This window comes from Phyllostomus discolor, chromosome 12 (genome assembly GCF_004126475.2).
Source record: "Phyllostomus discolor isolate MPI-MPIP mPhyDis1 chromosome 12, mPhyDis1.pri.v3, whole genome shotgun sequence".
Taxonomy (NCBI): domain Eukaryota; kingdom Metazoa; phylum Chordata; class Mammalia; order Chiroptera; family Phyllostomidae; genus Phyllostomus; species Phyllostomus discolor.
In genome coordinates this window covers 45,810,547-45,832,147 of record NC_040914.2, presented here as the reverse complement: position 1 = coordinate 45,832,147, position 21,601 = coordinate 45,810,547, and the positions used below count along the sequence as shown (strand labels likewise).

Here is a 21,601-nt window from a genome sequence, read left to right as displayed (position 1 = left end):
ACACGTTTGCCCATTTCACGATGGGTGATTGACGAGTGCACCTGCCCACACCATGCTGAATGTTCAGCAGTTTTTGACCAAAAATGCTCATGATCCCCGTGCCCCACCTTTCCTATTTACCCAATCTTGCCCCGAGTGACTATGTTTTTGTTTCTTCAGATGAAAATAGCCCTCAAAGGGAAATGTTTTGCTGATGTGGAAGAAGTGAAACAAAACAATGACAGAAGCACTAAAAGGCATTGAAATCAACAAGTTCAAAAACTTTTGAGCAGTGGAAAAAAACATCTTGATAGGTGTATTGCATCAAATGGAAAAGACTTAGAAGGTGACTGAAATTTAAACATGTAAGAACAAATCCACAGTTTTTTATAAATAAATTCCATGTTTTGGGGCTCCCCCTTCTGTATACCTCTCCCTGGGCAGTACCCTAACTGGACCAATTCCAGACTACGCCTTTGCAGGAGCTGAGTTTCTGTTGCTGAGAGTGTGGGTTCTCTGGGCCCCTCCTGGAACCATCTGCTTTCACTGATAAGGGGGATGAGGTATTTGAGCTTCAAATTTGTATGGAGATAAAACTATTTAGAACAGGCGGCAAAACAAAACAAAACAAAATCCCATGGAGGAGATTGGTGTTGACATCTCCATAGCATTTAAGGAGCTATTTGTCTACCATATCTCTTGTTATGAAAATGGAGGGTTTGTTTAGCCAGTTACTTCTTTACAAATGACACTCTTGGGGAGAGTAAATGGCCAGTACATTTATCTGAAGTCCCCTCAGAGCTGAGGTAAAAAGTGTGTGTTGGCTAATTTGTCCTTTGGCTGTTGAGATGCGATTTAATGCTAACGACTTACTCAACTTTTCCTGCAAACATGGGGCTTCTCCCCTGAGTGTGTCCTCTGGTGTCTAAGGAGATGTGACTTCCGTGTAAAGCCTCTCCCACACTCCCTGCAGACATAGGGCCTCTCCCCTGAGTGTGTCCTCTGGTGTGTGATGAGACCTGACTTGTCTGTAAAGCCTCGCCCACACTCCCTGCAGACATAGGGCTTCTCCCCTGAGTGTGTCCTCTGGTGTGTGATGAGACCTGACTTCTGTGTAAAGCCTCTCCCACACTCCCTGCAGACATAGGGCCTCTCCCCAGAGTGTGTCCTCTGGTGTGTGATGAGACTTGACTTCCGTGTAAAGCCTCGCCCGCACTCCCTGCAGACATAGGGCTTCTCCCCTGAGTGTGTCCTCTGGTGTGTGATGAGACCTGACTTCTGTGTAAAGCCTCTCCCACACTCCCTGCAGACATAGGGCCTCTCCCCTGAGTGTGTCCTCTGGTGTGAGATGAGATGTGACTGGCATGTAAAGCCTCGCCCGCACTCCCTGCAGACATAGGGCCTCTCCCCAGAGTGTGTCCTCTGGTGTTTGATGAGATCTGACTTCTGTGTAAAGCCTCGCCCGCACTCCCTGCAGACATAGGGCCTCTCCCCTGAGTGTGTCCTCTGGTGTGTGATGAGACTTGACTTCCGTGTAAAGCCTCGCCCGCACTCCCTGCAAACATGGTGCTTCTCCCCAGAGTGTGTCCTCTGGTGTGTGAGGAGCTGTGACCCATCGTCGAAGCTTTGCCCACACCCTCCTTGCCCGAGTGCTACAATTCTTGATGTTCCCCCTCCCACAGATAATTTCTCTGTGCTCTCTGGATGCGCTCTCTGGCCTGTGCTGGGCTCTTCCTGCATCATTTGCTCAGACTCACTAGAGCTTCCCATTTGTTCCCTGCAGGGTTTCAAAACGGCCCTTGAGACTCTCCTCTGACTGATCTTTTGAAGCAAAGGGGCGGACCTTTCTTTGACCTCTCGCCTTTCAGCTTTATCATTCCAGCTGTGTGTGCTACTATGTTGCTGCTGCTGATTCTGATCCACTGGACAGGGTTCCTCTGGTTGGGGGTGTTTTCTTGAAGATGCTCCCGGGAGACTCTGAGAGGGATGATTGAGTTTCACGTGTCGGCTGAGGAAGTTCTGAGTGGAGAAGGCCAGAGAGCATGAGGGACATGGGTGGATCTCTGGCTTTGGCTCCGCTGAAAGAGAAAGGTTTGGTCAGGGATGTTGGTGAGAATGCCTGGGCTGCACAACTTGTCTCCTGGTGAGACCTGCCCCATGAATCCTTCTTACTGTGGTGACAACAGAAGCTCCGTCTCCCACAAAGTGTCCACTCGCAGTCTATCTTCCTCCTCATTTTTACGCAGTGCACCTTCTTCAGACACCCAGAAAGCCCACAGCAAGGGTCTTTCCTAACACTGTGCACACTAGGGACTGCCGCGTAGCTCCAGGGGCCGGTTCAGTCCCTGAGCGGATGGAGCCGCAGCATCCTTCCCACACACGTCACATGTCGTGTTAAAGGGGGAAACCACAGGCCCCAGCTAGGAACTGCTTCCCCCTCAGTGTTCCACAGGCACAAAGTGGAGGTGCGTCCTTCCTCCGCCTCTCGCCAAGGCTCATTCACGCCGAGGTTCACAGCTAGCAGGCTCATTCCTTGCTAGCCCATTTCAGATACACTAGGGTGTCCTGCTGGTAAGCGTCTCTCCCACCACACTCCTCACACGCCCAACTCCCACTCCACTCCCACCAGTCTGCCACCCTCTCCCTTGTGGGGATGAAGTCATCCCTGAGGGTTCCCCACTGGGGTTTATCTTCCAAAGTCTACCAAAGCGGCACCCTAGAGGAGATGCACTTTCTGGCCTCTGCCAGTCTCTTCCCCCATCACTCTCTCAGGCGCACTCTGCCGCTGGAGGCCGCATGGCCGTCCCGTCTCACTGAACAAGGTCCCCACTGGCTCGGCGCTGAATTTCCAGCTGCTAAGCACCCATCCCACCTCCGCTCTTACTCTCTGTGTCCAGCTCAAGGCCACAGTGGCCCTCAGACCGATCCACGCCCCACCCCTTTGCCCCCCTGCTCTAGCTGCTCCCTCTGTCTGGGATCCTTTGCCTGCAGGTACTTTCTAAAATGTTTTCTCTGGAGAGAGCTTCTCCCTGACCACTTGCCACACCGCACCCTCCCCTCACACAGATCCCAAGGCACTGGTCCTGGGTTTGTTTTCTCTGGGGCACTAATCACTGTGTGATATTGTGCACACGCATGCATGTACCCCTGGGTTTCCCTCCTTCACCTGTCAGCGGCTCGAGAGCAGTGGTGCTGACCAGGGCGTTAATCTGCATTTCCAGATCCCAGAGCCCTGTGTGGCACAGGTAGGGACTCACAGGGCAACTAACTGAAATCATGAATGAATGCATATTAACATACATGTTTCATTTAGAAATTAGAGGAAGTTAAGAAGGAACAACTATAAAAAGTCCAGAAAAACCTGCTTTGTTGAGAGAGCTGATCAGTTCCCAAAAACTTGTTTTTTGCTCTGACCAGGGTGGCTCAGTGGGTTGGGTGTTGTCCCACAACGCAAAAGGTCATGGGTTCGACTCCTGGTCAGGGCACAGGGCTGGGTTGAGTGTTTAGTCCCCAGCTGGACCAGGGCACATACGAGAGGCAAGTGATCGATGTCTCTCTTGCACATTGATGTTTCTCTCCCTCTCCTTCCCTTTCCCTTTCCCTCTCTCTAAAAGTAAGTAATTCAAATCTCTTTAAAAACTTGAGGGGTTTTTGTGGCCCCTAAGCCTTTCAGTACTATATCCTATTGTGCATTTAGTGCATGAAGAATTTTAAAAATTTGCACAGAAATTAAAAATATAAAAATTCTTTTAAGAGTCAAAGGCATATGAAATGAATCCTTAATTTCTAAAACATCTGAGATGAACATTTACCTACTTTAGAGGGGATTTTACTCTACGTCAGAGTTGGACCATGACCGTGAACATTTCTAAGGAAAGTTTTTCTTTTCTTTTTGTTTTGAGGAAGAACAGTAGTGCCCACCTCTCCCAGCTGTGAGCTCTCTCTTCCACTTGCTGCCCCACTTGATGCCCAGCTCCTGGCCATACTCGTCCCCGTACCAGACCAGCAGCTCACAGCCCGGACTGACGACCCGGCAGGTTCGGTAGAAAATCTGCCTTTGGTATTGAAAGGCCACCAGGTTCTGCTCTTCATCATCTCGGGCACAGTTCACATACCTGGGATTGAGGCAGAGGAAGGGAAAGAAAACCTCAGTGATGAGTTCCCACTACCTGTTACATCCATGTCCAGCTCCTCCCTGATTCTTAAGGCCCTCAGGCTCTGGTGTTGCCCACTGCCCCTAATGCTCCCAGGGAACCTCTGTTCACTGTCTGAGCGTCCGTCATCATGTCATGTGAATGCCTACCTCCAAGTCCTGCTTGCAGTGCTAATGCTGCCTAACACCATTTTCTAAAAACCCAGTTCTAGACTTAACCTCTACCCTGATTGGCCATAATATCCAGTGAGCTCTGGGTTCTCTAAACACTAAGTCAAGTTCTGTTTGACACCCCAGAATCTGGTGCTTGATGTAGACTCAGTTTCTTTTCTTTTCTTTTTTTTTTTTTTAATATTTTATTCATTTTTAGAGAGAGGGGAAGGGAGGGAGAAAGAGAGAGAGAAACATCAATGTGTGGTTGCTTCTCACATGGCCCCCACTGGGGACCTGGCCCACAACCCAGGCATGTGCCCTGACTGGGAATCGAACCAGCGACCCTTTGGTTCGCAGCCCGCGCTCAATCCACTGAGCTACACCAGCCAGGGCATGACTCAGTTTCTAGATTAGCTCACGTCATTTGATAGTAAGGTAAGCCCATTTTCTCTTGAGAGGTCTTTCTCCAGGCTCCCCACACTTAACTTGGGGTACCATTCACTTGTCTTCCCAAGGTTCCCATAGAAAGTTGGAGGTCTCTTTGTCTTAGCAAAATAACACAGAACAGTAACAGTTCATTCACGTTCTGTTTCCCCTGATGAAAGAGCCTCTCGCAGAAAAGGGGCCCATGACCATTCCCCTGCAGGCCTCAGAGCCCAGCTCTAGTTTGAAGTGAGGCTGGGATGGTTTGCTGCCCTCACAGCTGTAGGCCATCCTTGGTTTGTGCTCTTCTGACACCGTGCTCATCTCAAAAAATAGGAAAATGACAGTTAAATATTTCTGAAAGCAATTGTTTCATGTGTGTCTGCAATAAGTCTTTCATAAGGACATGGGTTGCGTGATCTCTTTAAGTAATAAATTCCTTTGTCTAATCTGGAACATAATATGTGCTTAATTAATGTTGATTAGATAAATTAAAGTACAATCCAGGATCCCAGGAGAATCTAGGTCTTTCTAGGTTTTTCTGCCCTAGGGCCCAAATTTTGTCTAGCATCAAAAATTTTATAGAATTTTCTATAGAAACTCTTTATGTTTTCAAGAACATATGCTATATTTCTACCTCTTTTTTTTTCTAAATGTCTCTTGATATGAAAGAACACTGTGTGGAGAAAAAGAGGAACAAAGGGTTAAGGGAGACCACTGGGGAGGTGTGATGACAGGGAAGAGGAGTGTCCCCTCTGGCACCCAGAGAGCTGTTGACCTCACCTCATCCAGTTGGCCCAGGATTTGTCCTTTCCATCCACATACTCATAGCAGTTTCTCCCTTTGGTGATCTGAGTTTCAGAAAAGAAGTTAAAGACCTTTTATTTTTTTGGTGGGGAGGTAATAGTCAGAAGAATTATTTTACCCTACTGTCATCAAAGCTCTTCTAGTCTGCACGGGGATTCAACTGCCAGTTGTGACCACATGATATTTTTCTTTCTCATCATCTACACATCTGAGTCTACCTGTCCAATCAGAGCAGGAGCCCCACAAAGGAGGAGCCACTCCTTTGTGTGTGCACCACTTTGCTCCTGCTCACCTTCTGATCCTTAAACAGGAGTTCTGTGTTCATGTGAAGTCCAGTCAGTACACAGAGCTAACCATATTGTCCCCTCCATGTCTAGCATTAGGAGGTGAGGTCCCACCAGGCCACGGGGAGGGTGTGGGAAGCCAGAGGACAGGGGAAGAGGTAAATAGTTCTCACCAGCCAAGAGTAGCCGCCATTGGCTGCCTCTTCATCTTCTGTGATGTGTCCTTCATAAGGGCCAAAGTGCAGACCCACTGGCAAGTCAGCTGCCTCATTCCACACTCCAAGCCCAGCCTCAGGGATGCCCGATGGCCCGATTCTCAACCCAGGGGGCAGGGTGAGGGCTGAGCGGTGGGGATGCCCCTTGTCTACTACACTGTCCATTACAAATGTAGGGGGCCCATGCACAGCACAGCTGTCGATGAAGAAGTTCTGACACTTCTCACAATCTGGAGACGAGAGCAACAGGGGTTAGGGAAGGTATAGTGCTTGTACCTGGACACAAAGACTTTCAGAGGGAGAGCCCAGGCCCTCACATCACTGAGCCCCAACCCTGCACTCCTGGTTAGTGGAGGGAGGGAATGATGTAGGGACTAACTGGCTAGATGCAATTATTGTATCATAACATGCTACTTAATGAGGGTCACTTACAAAGGTAGTCATCATCCTGGGGCTCGCTGACCTCTTGGTACACATGGCCCTTTCTTTCTCGTAGGCTGTACATCTTCACATCCATCTCCTTTCTCCTGGATTCTAAGTTGGAGAAGTGCGAGGTTGGTGGGGTCTGGAGTGTTAGTTCCCGTTTTGTCAGAAAATAGTCAGTCTCCCCCCATCAAATTATCACCTGTCCCTTCCACATACTCTGGTATTTAGAAGGTTTCCTACCTATTGGTTCAGAGAGACTAAGAGTCCACACTGACTACAGATGACTGATTCAATATTAGTTTCTAGATCTTCCCAGGATCAGGTTTAACTTCCCAACCTTCACTCATTCATAAAATATTTATGGAGTGCACATTATGTGTTAGGCATTGAGGAAAGGCCTGGGCACACAACACCAATAAAGTGTGGTTGCTATTATCACAGATGGATTTATTGAACAATTTGCATGTGTCAATTGTTTTAAATGTAATTTAATGTTTTCAAAGAATATATGAGTGATGTTTCCTTATCTTCACTTTATACATTAGCATGCGGGAGCTCAGAGAATGTATAGGATTTGCCCAAAGCCCCATTGCTAACTTCAGTCTCAGCTTAGCCCATCTTAAATCCAGGCCCATCCAAAGTCCGCCCCACAGACCTAGGACATATTTATCAGCCCTTTTGGAGGACTTATAGGAGCTAACATTTCTGAATTATTTTCTCTTACCTGACTTTTCTCTAATGTGCTCTCCAGAGGCACTTGCTTCTACAGGAGGGGACAGTGGTTTCTGGGCCTGCTCTGAGTCACTTGCAGTCAGCAAATTCGCTGTTCTGGACAATTCCTTCAAACTAGATTCATTGCTTAATGATGGTCTGGACATTGCCTTCAATGTGAGGGTCATGTATTAAAAGGTAACATGCATTTATTTAATTATTAAGAGCTTATGATATATTCTCATATGCATGAGTGTAATTAATACTTCAGCAGCCCTTGGAAATATCTGGGGAGTATGAATATTAGAATGATAAGAAAGGGCCTATATGGGTATTGAATTCAAGACTAGAACCCAAGCCTTAGGCTCTTTCTTTTAAACTTTCTCTGTGATAGTGAGAGTGAGGCATGTGTGGAAGAGAATAAAGAAATAGTTGGCAGAAACGTATCTAGATAATAAAGAAAATGATGCTAAAATTTGAAAACTGCTGTATCTTGGAAAGAATATTTGTAATCAGATTAGCTGGTTCCCACCAATTTTGTTTGAATTAAGTTGTACCACTAGCTGGTTCTGTTCAGTTTCCTGATCTACAACACGCTCAACACTGTATTGTTACAGTGACCATGAGATACAATGATGTTCACTGTGTAACAACATAAAGTGTTCTGTGAGCCGAGTAATACAGTATGGATGTGAGATTACAGTCCTGCCATCAATGTTACCCTCAGCTGTCTCCATATTTGATATCTCACAGAAATTATCTTCAGTGTTCATTGGCCCATTCTAGTTTAATTTGCAATTGTGAAGTCATTTATTCAGCAAATGTTCAGGGGCTCTCGGGGCCATGAGACTTCTGAGAAGAATGCAGTATGGACCAGCCTCAGAAAGAGCTCACAACACAGAGGTAGGCGGTCGGCTAAACAAGTGATTCCAAACAGGGTGAGAGTGGTCTCATTAGCACTCAGAGAAAGAAGCTGTTACTTCCTCCTACAGGGATGGACATTTGAAATTGGTTGCGGATGGATGAGTTTCTGCTGAATAGTGTGTAACCTATATGCAGTCCTTAAGCCATTTTATCACTTGTTCTCAATCATCAAACCTGAAGCTCCTGAGGGCTGGGAGATGCTTTCTTAGAGTGGGAGGCTCTGGTGCTGCGGAGCCTATACCCTTCTTTATGTGGCACTTTCCACTGTACAAACTGCCTGCACATCAGATGCTTCCCTTGCAGGGGTGTCCAGACTGTGGTCCACAGGCTGCATGCAGCCCAGGATGGCTACGAATGTGGCCCAGCACAACATGGTACATTTACTTAAAACATTTGAAATTATTTTGTGATTACATGTCGCCATGTATTTAATGTGTGGCCCGAGACAACCCTTCTTCTTCCAGTGCGGCCCCAAGACGCCCAAAGGCTGGACACCCCTGTGGGGTCTGGCTGCGTCTCTCACTTCAGCGTAGAGGGAAAGAATTTCGGTTGGAATCATGAGTCAGGTGAATGGCGTAATGATACATAGAAGAGACAGTGTAAAGTCTATAAAACTATGACAGTTTTACTGAGTAAGTGGTTCAGAGAAGGAGCTACGGATTAGATTGCACTGCCTCTAATACACAGGATCAAACACTTCCATGTCTCTGAAACTCTGCGTTCTCCTACTCTTACCTGCATCTGTATCCACGGGGAAGTTCTTCCTGTCAACAGGGTTGGGAAATACTCACCTTGTGGTGTTTACTCTGCTCCCCTCTGAAGGCCACCCAAGAAGGTTTGACTAAAAGATGATGAGAAATCAGTGTTTTAGTTGGTAAATGTTTCCAAAATATGGAGATTCTCATTAGGTACCCAGAATTCCGAATCAGAGGGTAGGCCAAGGGCAATCCAAGGATGATGGAAATGTCTTCTGAGCCATCATCAAGGCTTAAGCTTCTATTGGGGGCATCAAGTAAAATTCTTAAAATGCTTTAAAAAAACTAGACAGAGCATCCTATGTGCTTAATCCTACACTCATAAAGTATTTATTATATATATTAAAAAATAAATGAGCCCTAGCTGGTGCGGGCTGTGAACCAGAGGGTCGCTGGTTCGACCCCCAGTCAGCGCACGTGTCTGGGTTGTGGGCCAGGTCCCCAGTAGGGGGCGCGTGAGAGGCAGCCACACAGTGATGCTTCTCTCCCTCTCTCCCTCCCTCCCTCCCTCCCTAAAAATAAATAAAAATTTAAAAAGCCTTCTTTACTTAAAAAAGTAAATTGGCCTTTCATGACAAAAATGTAACAAAGGTCCTGCGACCGTGCAGGGGCGATGCACGATGTACGAGGTCACACGACCGTCCTCCGTCCTGTCTCCTTCATTCCCGCGGCACCGTGGCCGCCTGGCGTCTCCCCCCACGGCCGTAGGCGTCGTCGGGCTCGGTCGGCCGCGCGCACGCAGTCCCGGGAGGACTTCCCGCCGCGACCGCGCCCGGACCTCGGCGGCGGCGTGACCCTATCCTAGACGCGCGAGAGCGGACCAGCCCCGCGGACCGCGCGCCGGGGGGGACGCCGCCCGCGCCGGAGAGCCCAGCGCCCGCGGGCACCAGGGAACGAACGGCGCCCCCACCCCCACGCTCCCGCGCGGCTGGCCTGCGCGCCCCTCCTCCCTCCTCGGGGCGAGTCGGTCGGGTCTCGCCCGCGTCCGTGGCCGCTCGCCGGCGCGCGAACACACGCGACCACGTGCTCGTCTGAGGACTCCCCGCGGAGCCCTCGGCGGCCCGCCGCGGCCCTCACCTCGCTGCCTGGGCGTCCACTCCTCGTCCGAGTCGTCGCTGGCCGCCGCCCGGGGCGCGGCCGCCCGCCTGCGGCGGCACATGAAGGCCGGCCGCGGGGCCCGGAGACCTGCGGAGAAACGGAGCCTTCGTCCCGAGGGCGCAGCGCGCGGGGGGGGGGGGGGGGGGGCCGCGGGGCCCCGACGGGACGCGCGGCGGGGCGCCGTTACCGAGGCCGAGCAGCACTTCGTAGTTGCTCTTCACGTTCCGGTACCGGCCCTTCTCCCAGGCGCCCATCGCCGCCCAGTCTGCCCGGGAGAAGTAGACGGCGATGTCCTTGAAGGCGTCGTCGGCCTGCAAGGGCGGGGGACGGCGTGGGGCTGCGGCCGGCCGCCTCCGCCCGGGGGCGCCCTCTGCCTCTCGCCGGCCCGCGACGCCGCCCCGCGGCAGCCGGGTCCGCGCTGGCCGCCGCCCCGCCGCTCACCTGCGCCGCCCGCCCCGGTCGCCCCGCGTCCCGCTCGGGGCGCTCCTGCGGCTCGCGGTCGGGGCTCATGGCGTCCCTCCCCGGGTCGGTGGCGCCTGTGGAGGGAGAGGGCGCTGGGAGGGCCGCACGCTCCCCCACCCCCCGGCTGGCAGGGCGCCCGGAGCGGGGACGTGGGGGCCGAGCGGCACGAGGGCAGTGGACGGGCCACGCAGAGCCGCCGCGGCGGCGCACGGTCGGCCCTTCCCTCCGGGGCCGCCTCAGGAGGAGGCGCGCGGCCCGAGGCGCCCGGCCGGGAAGGCGGCTTTCTGGGGAAGGGGCGCGGGGCCGCCCCGGGCCCTGGGGAGTCCGCGCGGCCGAGGCGCGGTCCCCAGGAGACGCCGTCCGTCGGGCGCCGGGGCTTCGGGTCCCTCAGGACCAGACCCGGGGCTTCCAGGCGGAGCGCGCGCGCGGTGCTGGCGGCGGGGGAGGCCGCCGGGCCTCCGAGGCTGAGGAGACCGGGGGCCGCTCGCCGTGGGCTCTCCCGACCCCGCGTCCCCGGACGACGGCACTCGGCGTCTCTGAGTTTGGGGGGATTCGGTCCCTGTGGGCGCGCTGCCGGCCGGGTGCCCGGGCTGAGGGGAGCTGGGGCCGTCGGGCTGTTCGGGGGTCTAAGCGTCGGGGGAGTTAGAGTTTGTCCGGGCGAGGAGGTCTGGGGTCCCGCGGTTAGCGGACTTGGGGCCCCCGCCCCAGCCTCTGAGGATGAGGGCACCTGGGCTCTCATAGGCTGGACTTTGGAGGCCGTGGGCCAGGGTTCCACGTGGCAAGGTCCCCGTTTTCCTGTCAGTCGCGCGGATCCCCTGCCTCGCTGCCCACGCTGGCCTTGGCTGCTCAGCTTCTGGCTTCCCGCCCTCAGGAGGTGCGACGCACGGAGGGCGAGGCTCCAGCCAATGCAGTGCATCGGGCACAAGCAGCCAATCAGTGCTGAGATCGCTGGGTCTGCTCGCCAATTGGCGGTCAGAAGAATCTGAAAGGGCGGGATGGGGGGGGTGGAGCCTGCCTGTCAGTCCTGGTTTCCCAGGCCCGCCCCATCCTGCGGGGATTGGCTGCCCTGGTTCCTGCGAGTGCCTGTCACGCAGCCTGCAGCGAGGACCGCGGCTTGGTGGTTTCCGTGGCTAGTTTTCCAGCCGCTGATGAGGGACCCTCCCCGCAGGACATGCGAACCTCGAGCCCGGGCAGGTCTTCAGGGTGATGTGGCCCTCCTGCCACCTGACAAAGTGTCCTTGTTCCACCAGACTGTGGTCGGGGTCCCCAACTTTCGTCTAGGCCCATCTGTGCCCCCCCTTATCGAACCCACTTTCAGCTAGAGCTGTGTAATGAGTGAGGACAGGGTCAGGACTGCACTGCATTCTGGGAAACTGTTTTCAGTGAATCCTGACCATGCAATTCCTAGACACAAAATACGTCCCAGAGGGCTGAAAGACTCAACACATGGAGTAATAAGTATACCGGAAAAGCCATGGGGAGAAGTGGTGATACAAGTAATAGGTTTGTTGAAGTAGCTTTAGCAGGTCTACAAAGGCTTCAGAAATAAGAAGACAAGATATAAGCAAACAGAAATGAAAACAAAACACCTTGAGAAAACCTACAAGTATTTTGCACAAATATAAGGCACCTAATCTGAGGACGGGGGTCCAGGGTCAGTGTAGCTGCCACTGGCTTTCACAGGAAAAAACGGAAATAGGGTTTCGGGCCCTCACCTCATTTTGAGCACAGAAAGATAACTTCATTTCCATGGGTCAGAAATAAGCCAACTAACTGTAATTATTACTGTGAAATTGCATAAAGGGGAACCTCACCAAAGTGGAGTTGGCGGGTGAGAGGGAGTGCTCTCACGTAGCACCACCCTGGGTCAATGACAGGAAAAAGTGTCAACCACAGGCCCCCACAGGAAGATGTACTGGTGTCTCCCAGCAGACACGGACTTCCCAGCAACTCAGCCAGAGAGAAACCGTGGAAGTGCAATACGACTTACTTCCATGGAAGTCAACCCACAGAAGTTCTTTACATTTGAAGACCACGGTGCACTCAGGAAGACACCAGCCTTCCTCATCGGAAGATCTTTCATGGAATCATAACTTCTGCAGAAATCTGCATACACCTCTTTTATCGGTTCAGCCACAGCAAACTTATAGGAAGATGCACCCCCCAGAGTCATACAGTGATGGCTCCAGCAACATGAAATCACAGATGGCTGGCCTGAAGGCCACACATCCGGGGTTTTGTCAAGGCCCTGGAAAACATGGTAGTTACATTCTCCTGAATAACAATGTCCTTCCTTGGGGTGAAAGGGACCCCAACTTCTTAATGCTAATTTATTCCGGTTGGCCAGTTGGCTCCTGACAAAGAATTTGGACTTTGTATTATCAATAGAACATACAAGAACTATGTAGAATGATCTGCCCACAATAATTAGTAAATGTTTATTAAGTGATGAAATTCACTGTCATGAACATACAGGGTGGGGAAAATGTAGGTTTACAGTTGTGAGTGTTCAAAACAGAGAGTTTATTCTTGCATTATTTATTAATCATTGTACAATTTCCCATACAAACCTACCGCTGCCCTACCCTGCGTGTGGTTCTATGTAGACTAAGATGAGCAGCAGTTATGGACCACATCTTATACTTCATATGTTTATACAGATTAGATTTGCTGAATGTATGAGTCAAATTGATTCTGTCTTCTTTTTTAAATGAGAATAAGATTTACTCAGCCGTCGTGAGGGCAGTAACTGTGGGGATCAGAACCAGAGTCATGCCTGTGTGTGAGTGCCCAGGCTTTCTATTCGGGACAGAGGGTGGGAGTGGGCCCTTTTGTTACAGTGCTGCTATGGCTACAGGGCACTGATGAATGGTCGTTGTTATTTTCTCCCTGCAGGTGCACCCTGCTCTTGTTTTTCTTCTTCTTTAACAGGACTCAGAGCAGCAGTGACTGGATCCCCCACTCTCACTCACAGGACTCAGCGCTGACATCCCGGCACCCCCAATCTCTCAGGCTTATCCCCTCTACACAGTCCCATGAACCAATGTGACAGGACCCCTGCTCTCTCAGGGGGAGCCCCTCCCCCAATCACAGGGCTCAGATACGAGGTGGTGTCAGGGCTCCATACCCTCTCTGGTGAGACCCCTTCTCACACTCAGAGAACCCAGAGCTGATGGGACAGGTCCCTCTGTGCTGGCAGAGTGGCCCTGCTGGCTCTCAGACGCCCACTGCCTGGAAATGCTCTGCTCTGCTGCCATCTAGTGCACATCCTGGGGATGGCACCTATTTACTCAGCAGCTGCTCGGACCGTTTTTGGGAGGATGCTTGGAATCTCCAGGGCACCCCACACCATCCCCAGCTCAGCAGGTCTTACATGCCCATCCTTGTTGGGCCCAAAGCTCACGTGACAGGGCCCATAACTGCCGCCGTGGAGAGCTTTCCCCAAACTAATGTGACAAGACCCCTGTTCTCCCAGAGAGGGACCCCTGTCCATAACCACAGAACCCAGAGCTGAAGTGACTCGACCCATTAGTCTGGCAGCTGGGCCCCTTTGCATACTCATAGGCCCCGAGCTGATGTCACGGGACCGCTGCTCTCTCTGGGGGAAACCCCGCCCCATGCCCCCCTGAACCCCCTTAACTGGAGCAGATGTGACACCACCCCTGTTCTCTCTGATGAGACCCCTCCCAGCACTCGGACGATGCAAGCTGTGACCACAGGACCCCACTCTCCCAGGTGGGCTCCCCACTCACGCACAGGGCCCAGACCTGGTGTCACAGGCCTCGCTGTCCTCTTAGGAGGGACCCCTGGCTGTACCGATAAGACCCTGTGCTGAAGCAACACGGCTCCTCACTCTCTGGTAGGACCGACACCTTCTTACAGCCACAGGAGCAAAAGCTGCAGCTGTCGTGCCCTCTACTGTCTCCAGTGTGACCCGGCCCCCATGTCACAGCATCCAGAGCCTATGTGACAGGACCCCCTGCACTCCCTGGGAGGGACCCTGCACACACTCGGGGGCCCCAGAGCCAAGGGGACGGGAACCGCTCTTCTCCCTGGTGGGACAGTTTTCCAGACGCACAGGGGACAGAGCCTGTGTGACGGGCTCCCTACTCTGTCAGGTGGGAGCCCTTCCCACGTCCACGGGTCTCGGCTGTCATGCAGCACCCCTGTCTTTCCCAGGTGGGGCCCTCTTCACTGTGACAGGACCCCACTCCTAGCAGGGAGAGGCACCTTCCTACACACTCAGGACCCAGAGTTCAGATGGCAGGGCCCCCTACTTTCTCAGTGAGGGTCCCGCCCCACATTCACAGGACCCCAAGGTGATGAGACAGCACCCCAGACTATCCCATGTTGGACCCCCACACACTCTCTGGGGCCCTGGCTGATGTCAGAAGACCAGGTGTCCTCTTGGGTGGGGCCTTTCTTCCTGCCCACAACACCCAGTGCTGACTCGGAACCACAGCTTCCTCTTTCTGGTGAGGTTTTCTTCCTGCAATTCTGGGACCCAGGGCTGAAGTGACAACACCCCCAACTCTCTCTGCAAAGCCCCTGTTCCCGCACCCACAGCGCACAGGCGATGGGACAGGACCCGTCACACCCACAGGCGGGGATGTTCCCCGAAGTCACACGGCCGGTGTGGCCGAGCCCTGTGCTCTTGGAGGGGGGCTGTCTTCAGCCTCCCAGGACCCACAGCTGAAGTGACAGGACCCCCTGCTCTCTCAAGTCAGACCCCTCCCCACAGTCACCGGGATCAAAGGTGAAGGGTCAGGACACTTGCATTTCACAGGGAGGGGCCTTTCTCAACCCTCACAGGACGCAGGTGTGCAGTGACAGGACACTCCCATCTCTCCTGTAGTCCTCTCCACACTCAAGTGACCCAGGCCTGAGGTCATAGGACCCTTACACTCTCAGGTGGGACCCCTCTCCTTGCTTATAAGACCCAGAGCTGACTTGACACGACCTCTTATGCTCTCTGGTGAGGACCCAGAGCTCACGTTATGGGGCTCCATCCTCTCTTAGGAAATAGTACTTCTCCCAGCAGTCAGAGGACCCAGGACTGACTTGTCAGGACCCCTTTTTAACACTCCAATACACGCCGCCATCTAGTGAGCATTTTTGGAATAGCATCTGAGATGAGGCCAGCAGGAAATGCTACTTTTGTCGCCGCCTTGTGGACATATTGGGAACAGCACCTTTGTGTAGCATCTGCTCCTATCATTTTGCAAGGTCCCTTTGAAGCCCCTCTGACCCTCGCGCCATCACAGCCTCAGTACATTGTATGTGCCCACGTTTCCGTTCTACGTCTAATGCTGTTCTGCACGTGGGGTTCCTGACTCTCATGTGAGTGAGGTTCCCATGCCTATGCTCATCTCAAAATAGATTGTTTCATTTGCTAATCTGTGTTCTACCTGTTGGATTATTAGACCAGTCCAAAGATTCTTGAGGCTAGAGGAAGGATTGTTTCTCCATCACATGAGCAAACAGTCAGATATTTAATAGGAGGTGAATTTGGGGAGTACATGTTCGTGACCATTTACTTAAGTAAGATTTAACAAAGTAACTGGATTAACTTATTCTCAAAACTGAACGATTATGTCAATGAAGTATGGAACAATGTACTAATTCAACTCATTAATATGAAACTTTTATGTACATTTTCAGCGACGCTAATGAAGAGGGCCAAAATTTTGCTCTTGGCATGTTAATTTTAAACTCGCTGTTAGGAAAGGGAAGACTGGGAAATTACGTAGGGTTGGCATCTCATCTTTTTCTAAGAGGTTTAGTTTCCCAAACTGGGTTTAGGAAGAGAGCTTCAGCACAATCACCTCAGCTTTAGACAGTGAGACTCCTAGCCAGAGCTTGTTGACCCTCTTACCTTACTCCTCGTGTCTTAAAGTTTTTGGAAGATAAAAAATCGCATCACAAGTGGTGAATGTGTGTGTGTGGTCCTTTTCCCACTGAAGGTGCATGAACATAAGCAACATTTTCGGCCCCTTTGGCTTTGTCATTTCAAGAAAGGTACAAGCACAACTGCAGGGCAACAAAAGGTTTGTGGGGTGTATGGAGATGTTGCTGTGAGTGATGGAATGTGTCAGAAGTGGTTGTGAAGTTTCATGCCAGAGATTTCTCGAGCGCAGTTGCCCCATGGGTAGGCAGACCACAGGCAGTGGAGAGCCTTGGAGGGGAGACGTTCACTGAGGACAGACCACATAATGGCACATGGGAAACAGGCTACATGCTCAGAGGGCTGAAATCGAGCATCAAGAATTATTTGCACCAGCACGGTGATGTTCATCGCTTTGACACTGGGTTCCACAGAAGTTAAGTGGGGTGCTGGGGACCCCCTTTGACTGCATTTTTACAAACAGTTTTCCACTGAAATCTAAGGAAAACATTGCACTTGCATAAAAAATTTTGAGGGGGATGCACTGTTGGTATGTTAGAATAATGTGGAACAGGACAGTTGAGGGAAAGAAAGGAGCCACCACCAGCAGCCCCTCCAAAGGGCGGTCTTCCTCCAAAGGAGGTGATGTTGTGTATGTGGTGGATTCCCGAGGGTGTTCTGCAGTGGGAGCTCCTAGCAGAAACCCAGCGGGTCACTCCAGCAGGTACTGCTCCCTGTCAGACCAACTGAAAGCCGCCTGTGGGGAAGCATTCAGAATTTGTCAGCAGAAGACGCAGACGGTGCATGAGCATTTAGTGCAGTCTTTCCGAATTTCTCTAAATGGAGAGGAATTTCCGTTCCCTGGAAGACTGCAGAAGGCACCTGGAAGAGTTCTCCGCTCCAAAATAGAACAATATTGTAGGAAGATGGAATGGTGAAGTTGCCTGAAAGGTGGCAGGGGGCAGTGGAACGCAGCTGTGAGTACATTGTCCAGTCGTTGTTCAGTCTCATTGTTTGAGGGAAAATGAAAAGTGTGTCTGTCATGGTACCTGACGGTAAAAAGTGAACAGACTTTCTGCCAAGCTAGTTGGTTGTGTTCGAAGTGGTGGTCTTTGCTGCCATCTGGTGGCCATATTCAGGAATGACACGTCAGTGCAGGTCAGCGGTAAAAGTGGTTGGTTCCAGTGGAATATGGGTGACTTTTGATGGCAGTGGTATTTACAAGTGCATTAGGAAACGTCTAAACATCAGCACTGTCCAGTTACCTTGTGACTGGTTTGCAGGTTAGGGGCAAGAGGAGTGATGAGTGCGTTTCATGTGACATTTCTTGAATCTGGCTTTGTAGTGTAATAAAGTCAGGCTTTGATGAGTTGCACGCATGCCTGAAAATCATTTGTAATTTGCACGGTCTGTTGCAGCTTCCTTAAACAATGAGAAAAGTAAAGTTTATTCAATTTTCTCTACTATGGTGTAAAATACAAAATAAAATCCGTAAATAAAATAAAAGTGTCACTGTTTTGTGTATGTGGCCTTAGGGACATGTCTTGGGGCTCTTTTTCTCTTTTTTGTCTGGATGTCTTTTACTATTTTAGTTTCCTCATATGGGGGCAAAAACTGGTACATTTCCAGTTTCTGTCTCTTACGTGTATTTCTGCGTGAAAATTTCTTTCTCAAGTTTCGGTATGTATTATGTTAAGCATATTTCAGTTCAAGTTATTTTGTATCTGAAATGGTGGTTCATTTTGGAGATTATTTAGGTGTCTGTTTCATAAATACCAAACAACAGAACTTTCCAGTCACCCACTTTTAGTGAATGCCAGTTTAAGTGATATGAGAGCAAAAAACTCACTGTATATGATTGCAGTGCTTCGATGCTGGTTGAAGCCTGCTTTATACTGGGTTGGCTGAACACTCAGTTCAGTCCCTCACCACCCTCGCCTTCACTCTGCCATCATGTGACTCTGGTTCACGTGCTTGTCTTTAACTTTATTTGAAACCCTTTGGTTAAACTGTCCTATCAGCATGTGTTTAAGAAAAACTCAGAACTAATGAGTGTATGGCCATTTTCATATTGAAGATGAATGGATAGAAGTAATCTTTTCAGTACATTACACTGTGGCATATCAAGAAGGTTAAAATGCCAATTAAATGGAATACAAGATTTGTGGCTTGTGAAAGAAGGTGGTATGATGGATTGAACATGTCAGAAGTGGTTTGTGAAGTTTCTCATTGGAGATTTCTTGTGTGAGGGCTCCCCACCTGTTGTATGGACCAGTCACAGTTGATATCCATGCAGTCCAGAGTTTCATCAAGGACAGAGCCTATTGTGCCATGCAGGGGACAGGTGACATACTAAAAAAACCCAAATCAAGCAGCAAAAATAATTTCCACCATCTGGCTGGCATAGCTCAGTGCATTGAGCACGAGCTGTGAACCAAAGCATCGCAGGTTCGATTCCCAGTCAGGGTACATGCCTGGGTTGCAGGCCACAGCCTCCCAGCCACCGCACATTGATGTTTCTCTCTTTCTCTTTCTTCCTCCCTTCCCTCTCTAAAAAATAAATTAAAAGAAAATTTAAAAAAAAGAAAATAATTTCCACCAGTATGGTTATATCAATCGCTTTGATGTTTGAGTTCACAGAAGTTAATGGGGGAGGAAGGGGGATCCCTGCCTGACCACATTTCCACATCAGATTGTCTGCTGATACACAAGGAAACTGTTGTATTTCCAAGACAAACTGTGGAAAGGGGGATGAATCATTGATATTTGACGCCAATGTGGATTGGGAGAGATCGTGGGCACATGAAGGGAACCACCAGCAGCCACTCGAAAGTGTGGTCTGCACCCAAAGGAGGTGATGCTGTGGACATGGTGGGATCACTGGGGCGTCCTGTAGTAGGAGCCGCTCACCGGAAACCAGGCAGTTACTTCCACAGTACTGCTCCCCATTGGACCAACGGAACTGTCCCAGGGAAAGAGTCCTGAATTTGTCAGCAGAAGACGCGTAACTAGCCATCGGGAGAAGGCGAGAGAGCACGTTTGTCTTTGGTGACCAGGGGAACAGCTCCAGCCTGCCTGGGCAGTCCCGATTCGTCTGCAGTGCTCATAAGACGTTGTGTCCTCAGGCTGCCAGGTATTTCAGCCTCTCCTAAATTCTCTTAGTGGAGAGAAATTTCTGGTCCATGGAAGACTGCAAAAGGCACCTGGAAGAGTTCTGTGCCCCGAAAGATAACAATGTTGTGGGCAGATGGAATGGTGAAGTTGGTCGAACGATAGCAGAGGACAGTGGAAGTAAATGGTGAAATTGCTGTCCAGTCATATTGTTGAGGAAAATGAAAAATGTGCCTGTCATTGCGTCTTAGTGGAAAACCCAAAAGAACCTTGTGGCCAAGCCCATACTATAGTATGTGTTTCACGTGTCAGTCTTTGCTGCCCTCTCGTGGCCATTTTTAAGAATGACATGTTAGTTTAGGTCCGCAGGAAAAGTGGTTGATTCCAGGGAAGTATTAACGACTTTTGATGGGAGTGGTATTTACAATTGCATTCGAAAACATCTAAATGTCAGGACTATACACTTACCTTGTGACTGGTCTCAAGAGTAGTGGCCAGTTGAGGAATAAGCGTGTTTTATGTGACGTTTCTTGGAACTGGCTTTGTAGCATAATACAGGCAGGTTTTTACAAATGCCAAGTGCTCTTGAAAGTTGTTTGCAATTTGCTTTGTCTGTTGTAGCTTCCTAAAACAATGCAGAGATAAAACTTACATATAATGCTGCTACAAGAGATACAAAAAAAGCAAAATAAAATGTAAGTGCCATCATTGTATATACCTGCCCTTTGGGACATGTCTATTGGCTCGTTTTTCCACTTTGCCTGGAGTTCGTTTACTATTTTAGGTTTCTCGTACGGGTGCAAAACATGTGCATTTCCAGCTTCTGTTTCTAAGCCTTTCCTAAATTCTTCCATAAGGGTGCGTTCAAGGGTGAAGATTTCTTTCTCAAGGTTTGCTATGAAGCACCTTTACCCTCACTCAGGTCCAGTTATTTTGTAATTCCAATGGCAGTTTATTTCAGAGGTTCTGTAGGAGTTTATTTCAGAAGTTCCAAGCAACAGAACTTTCTAGTCATCCATTCTCAGTGAATGCTAGCTTAAGTGGTGTGAGGGCAAAAAACATATTGTATAGGATTTCGAGGCTGTGATGCTAGTTGAACCTAGCTCTACATGGGGCTGGTATAAATGTCAGGTTAGTCCCCCACCCTCTCCCACCCCCACCCCCCCACCCCATCCCCTGGCTCTGGTCTCACATACTGTCACAAGTGCATTTTCAAGTTTAATTCCAGAGATTTCTGGCGTGCAGTTGCCCCACGGGTCTGGCAGACCAGTTGCAGTGGAGAGCCATCAAGGGCCGATGTTACCTGACGACAGACCATGCTATGGCACATGGGAGATAGGCAACATACTCCAAGCATCCTAATCAAGCGTTGGAAATCATTTGCACCAGCACAGTTAGGGTAGTTGCCCTGACGTTTGGGTTCCACTGAAGTTAAGCTGGTGGGGGGGGGGGCCCATCTTCACCGCGTATCCACATGTGGTTCTCTACTGAAACATAAGGAAAACATCTCATTTCCAAAATAAATTGTGAGGGGGGATGAATTATAGATACATTAGAATAACGTGGAGTGGAGGAGATTGAGGGCCAGCAAAGGAAGCACCACCAGCCCCTTCCAAAGGGTGGTCTTCACCCAAAAGAGGTGATGCTGCCCTGTGGTGGTTTCTGGAGGGGGCTCTGCAGAAGGAGTTCCTTGTGGAAAGCCAGCAGGTTACTCACAACAAGTACCGCTCCCCATCAGACCAACTGAAAGCACCGCCTGAGGGAGATGGTCTGAAATTTGTCAGCAGAAGACACATACGCTTCATGAAAAGGTGAGAATGCATGTTTCTCTTTGGTGACCAGTGAAAAATGGTTCCAGCCTGGCTGTGAGGTCCCGAGTCATCCACAGTGCTCACCAGACCTGGCACCTTCGCATGGCCAATTATTTGGTTTGTCTGAATTTCACTTATTGTAGAGAAATTTCCATTCCCTGGAAAACTGCAGAAGCCACCTGGAAGAGCTCTCTGCTCCAAAAGATAACAAAGGTGTGGGGCCATGGAATGGTGAAATTACCTGAAAGGTGGCAGAAGGCAGTGGAACAAAAATGGTGACGACCTTGTGCAGTCACCGTGTTTGAGGGAAAATGAAAAGTGTGTCCATCATCGCATCTCACAGTAAAAAGTGAAGGAACCTTTCAGCCAAGCCATTTGTGGGACATGCGTTCCAAGTGGCGGTCT

At 50.4% G+C, this 21,601-nt stretch overlaps 1 protein-coding gene across 4 annotated transcripts; it reads right to left on the bottom strand.

Annotated features, from left to right (window-relative positions):
• Window positions 1–269: 269 nt before the first annotated feature.
• LOC114490116 (histone-lysine N-methyltransferase PRDM9-like) lies at window positions 270–6,575 on the bottom strand. 4 transcript variants are annotated; one of them, XM_036013288.1, is made up of 6 exons: window positions 6,447–6,575; window positions 5,973–6,244; window positions 5,492–5,559; window positions 3,901–4,094; window positions 1,353–2,057; window positions 838–1,268 (listed from the first exon to the last, which is right to left on the bottom strand). In XM_036013288.1, exons 1-6 carry the CDS (start codon window positions 6,529–6,531, stop codon window positions 853–855), a joined length of 1,740 nt encoding a protein of 579 aa, XP_035869181.1. In that variant the 5' UTR covers window positions 6,532–6,575; the 3' UTR covers window positions 838–852. The 4 variants fall into 4 exon arrangements, with proteins under 4 accessions (XP_028359843.2, XP_035869181.1, XP_035869182.1 ...); XM_028504042.2 differs by having other exon boundaries at window positions 270–2,057; XM_036013289.1 differs by lacking the exon at window positions 5,973–6,244 and having other exon boundaries at window positions 838–2,057; window positions 6,447–6,545.
• Window positions 6,576–21,601: the final 15,026 nt, after the last annotated feature.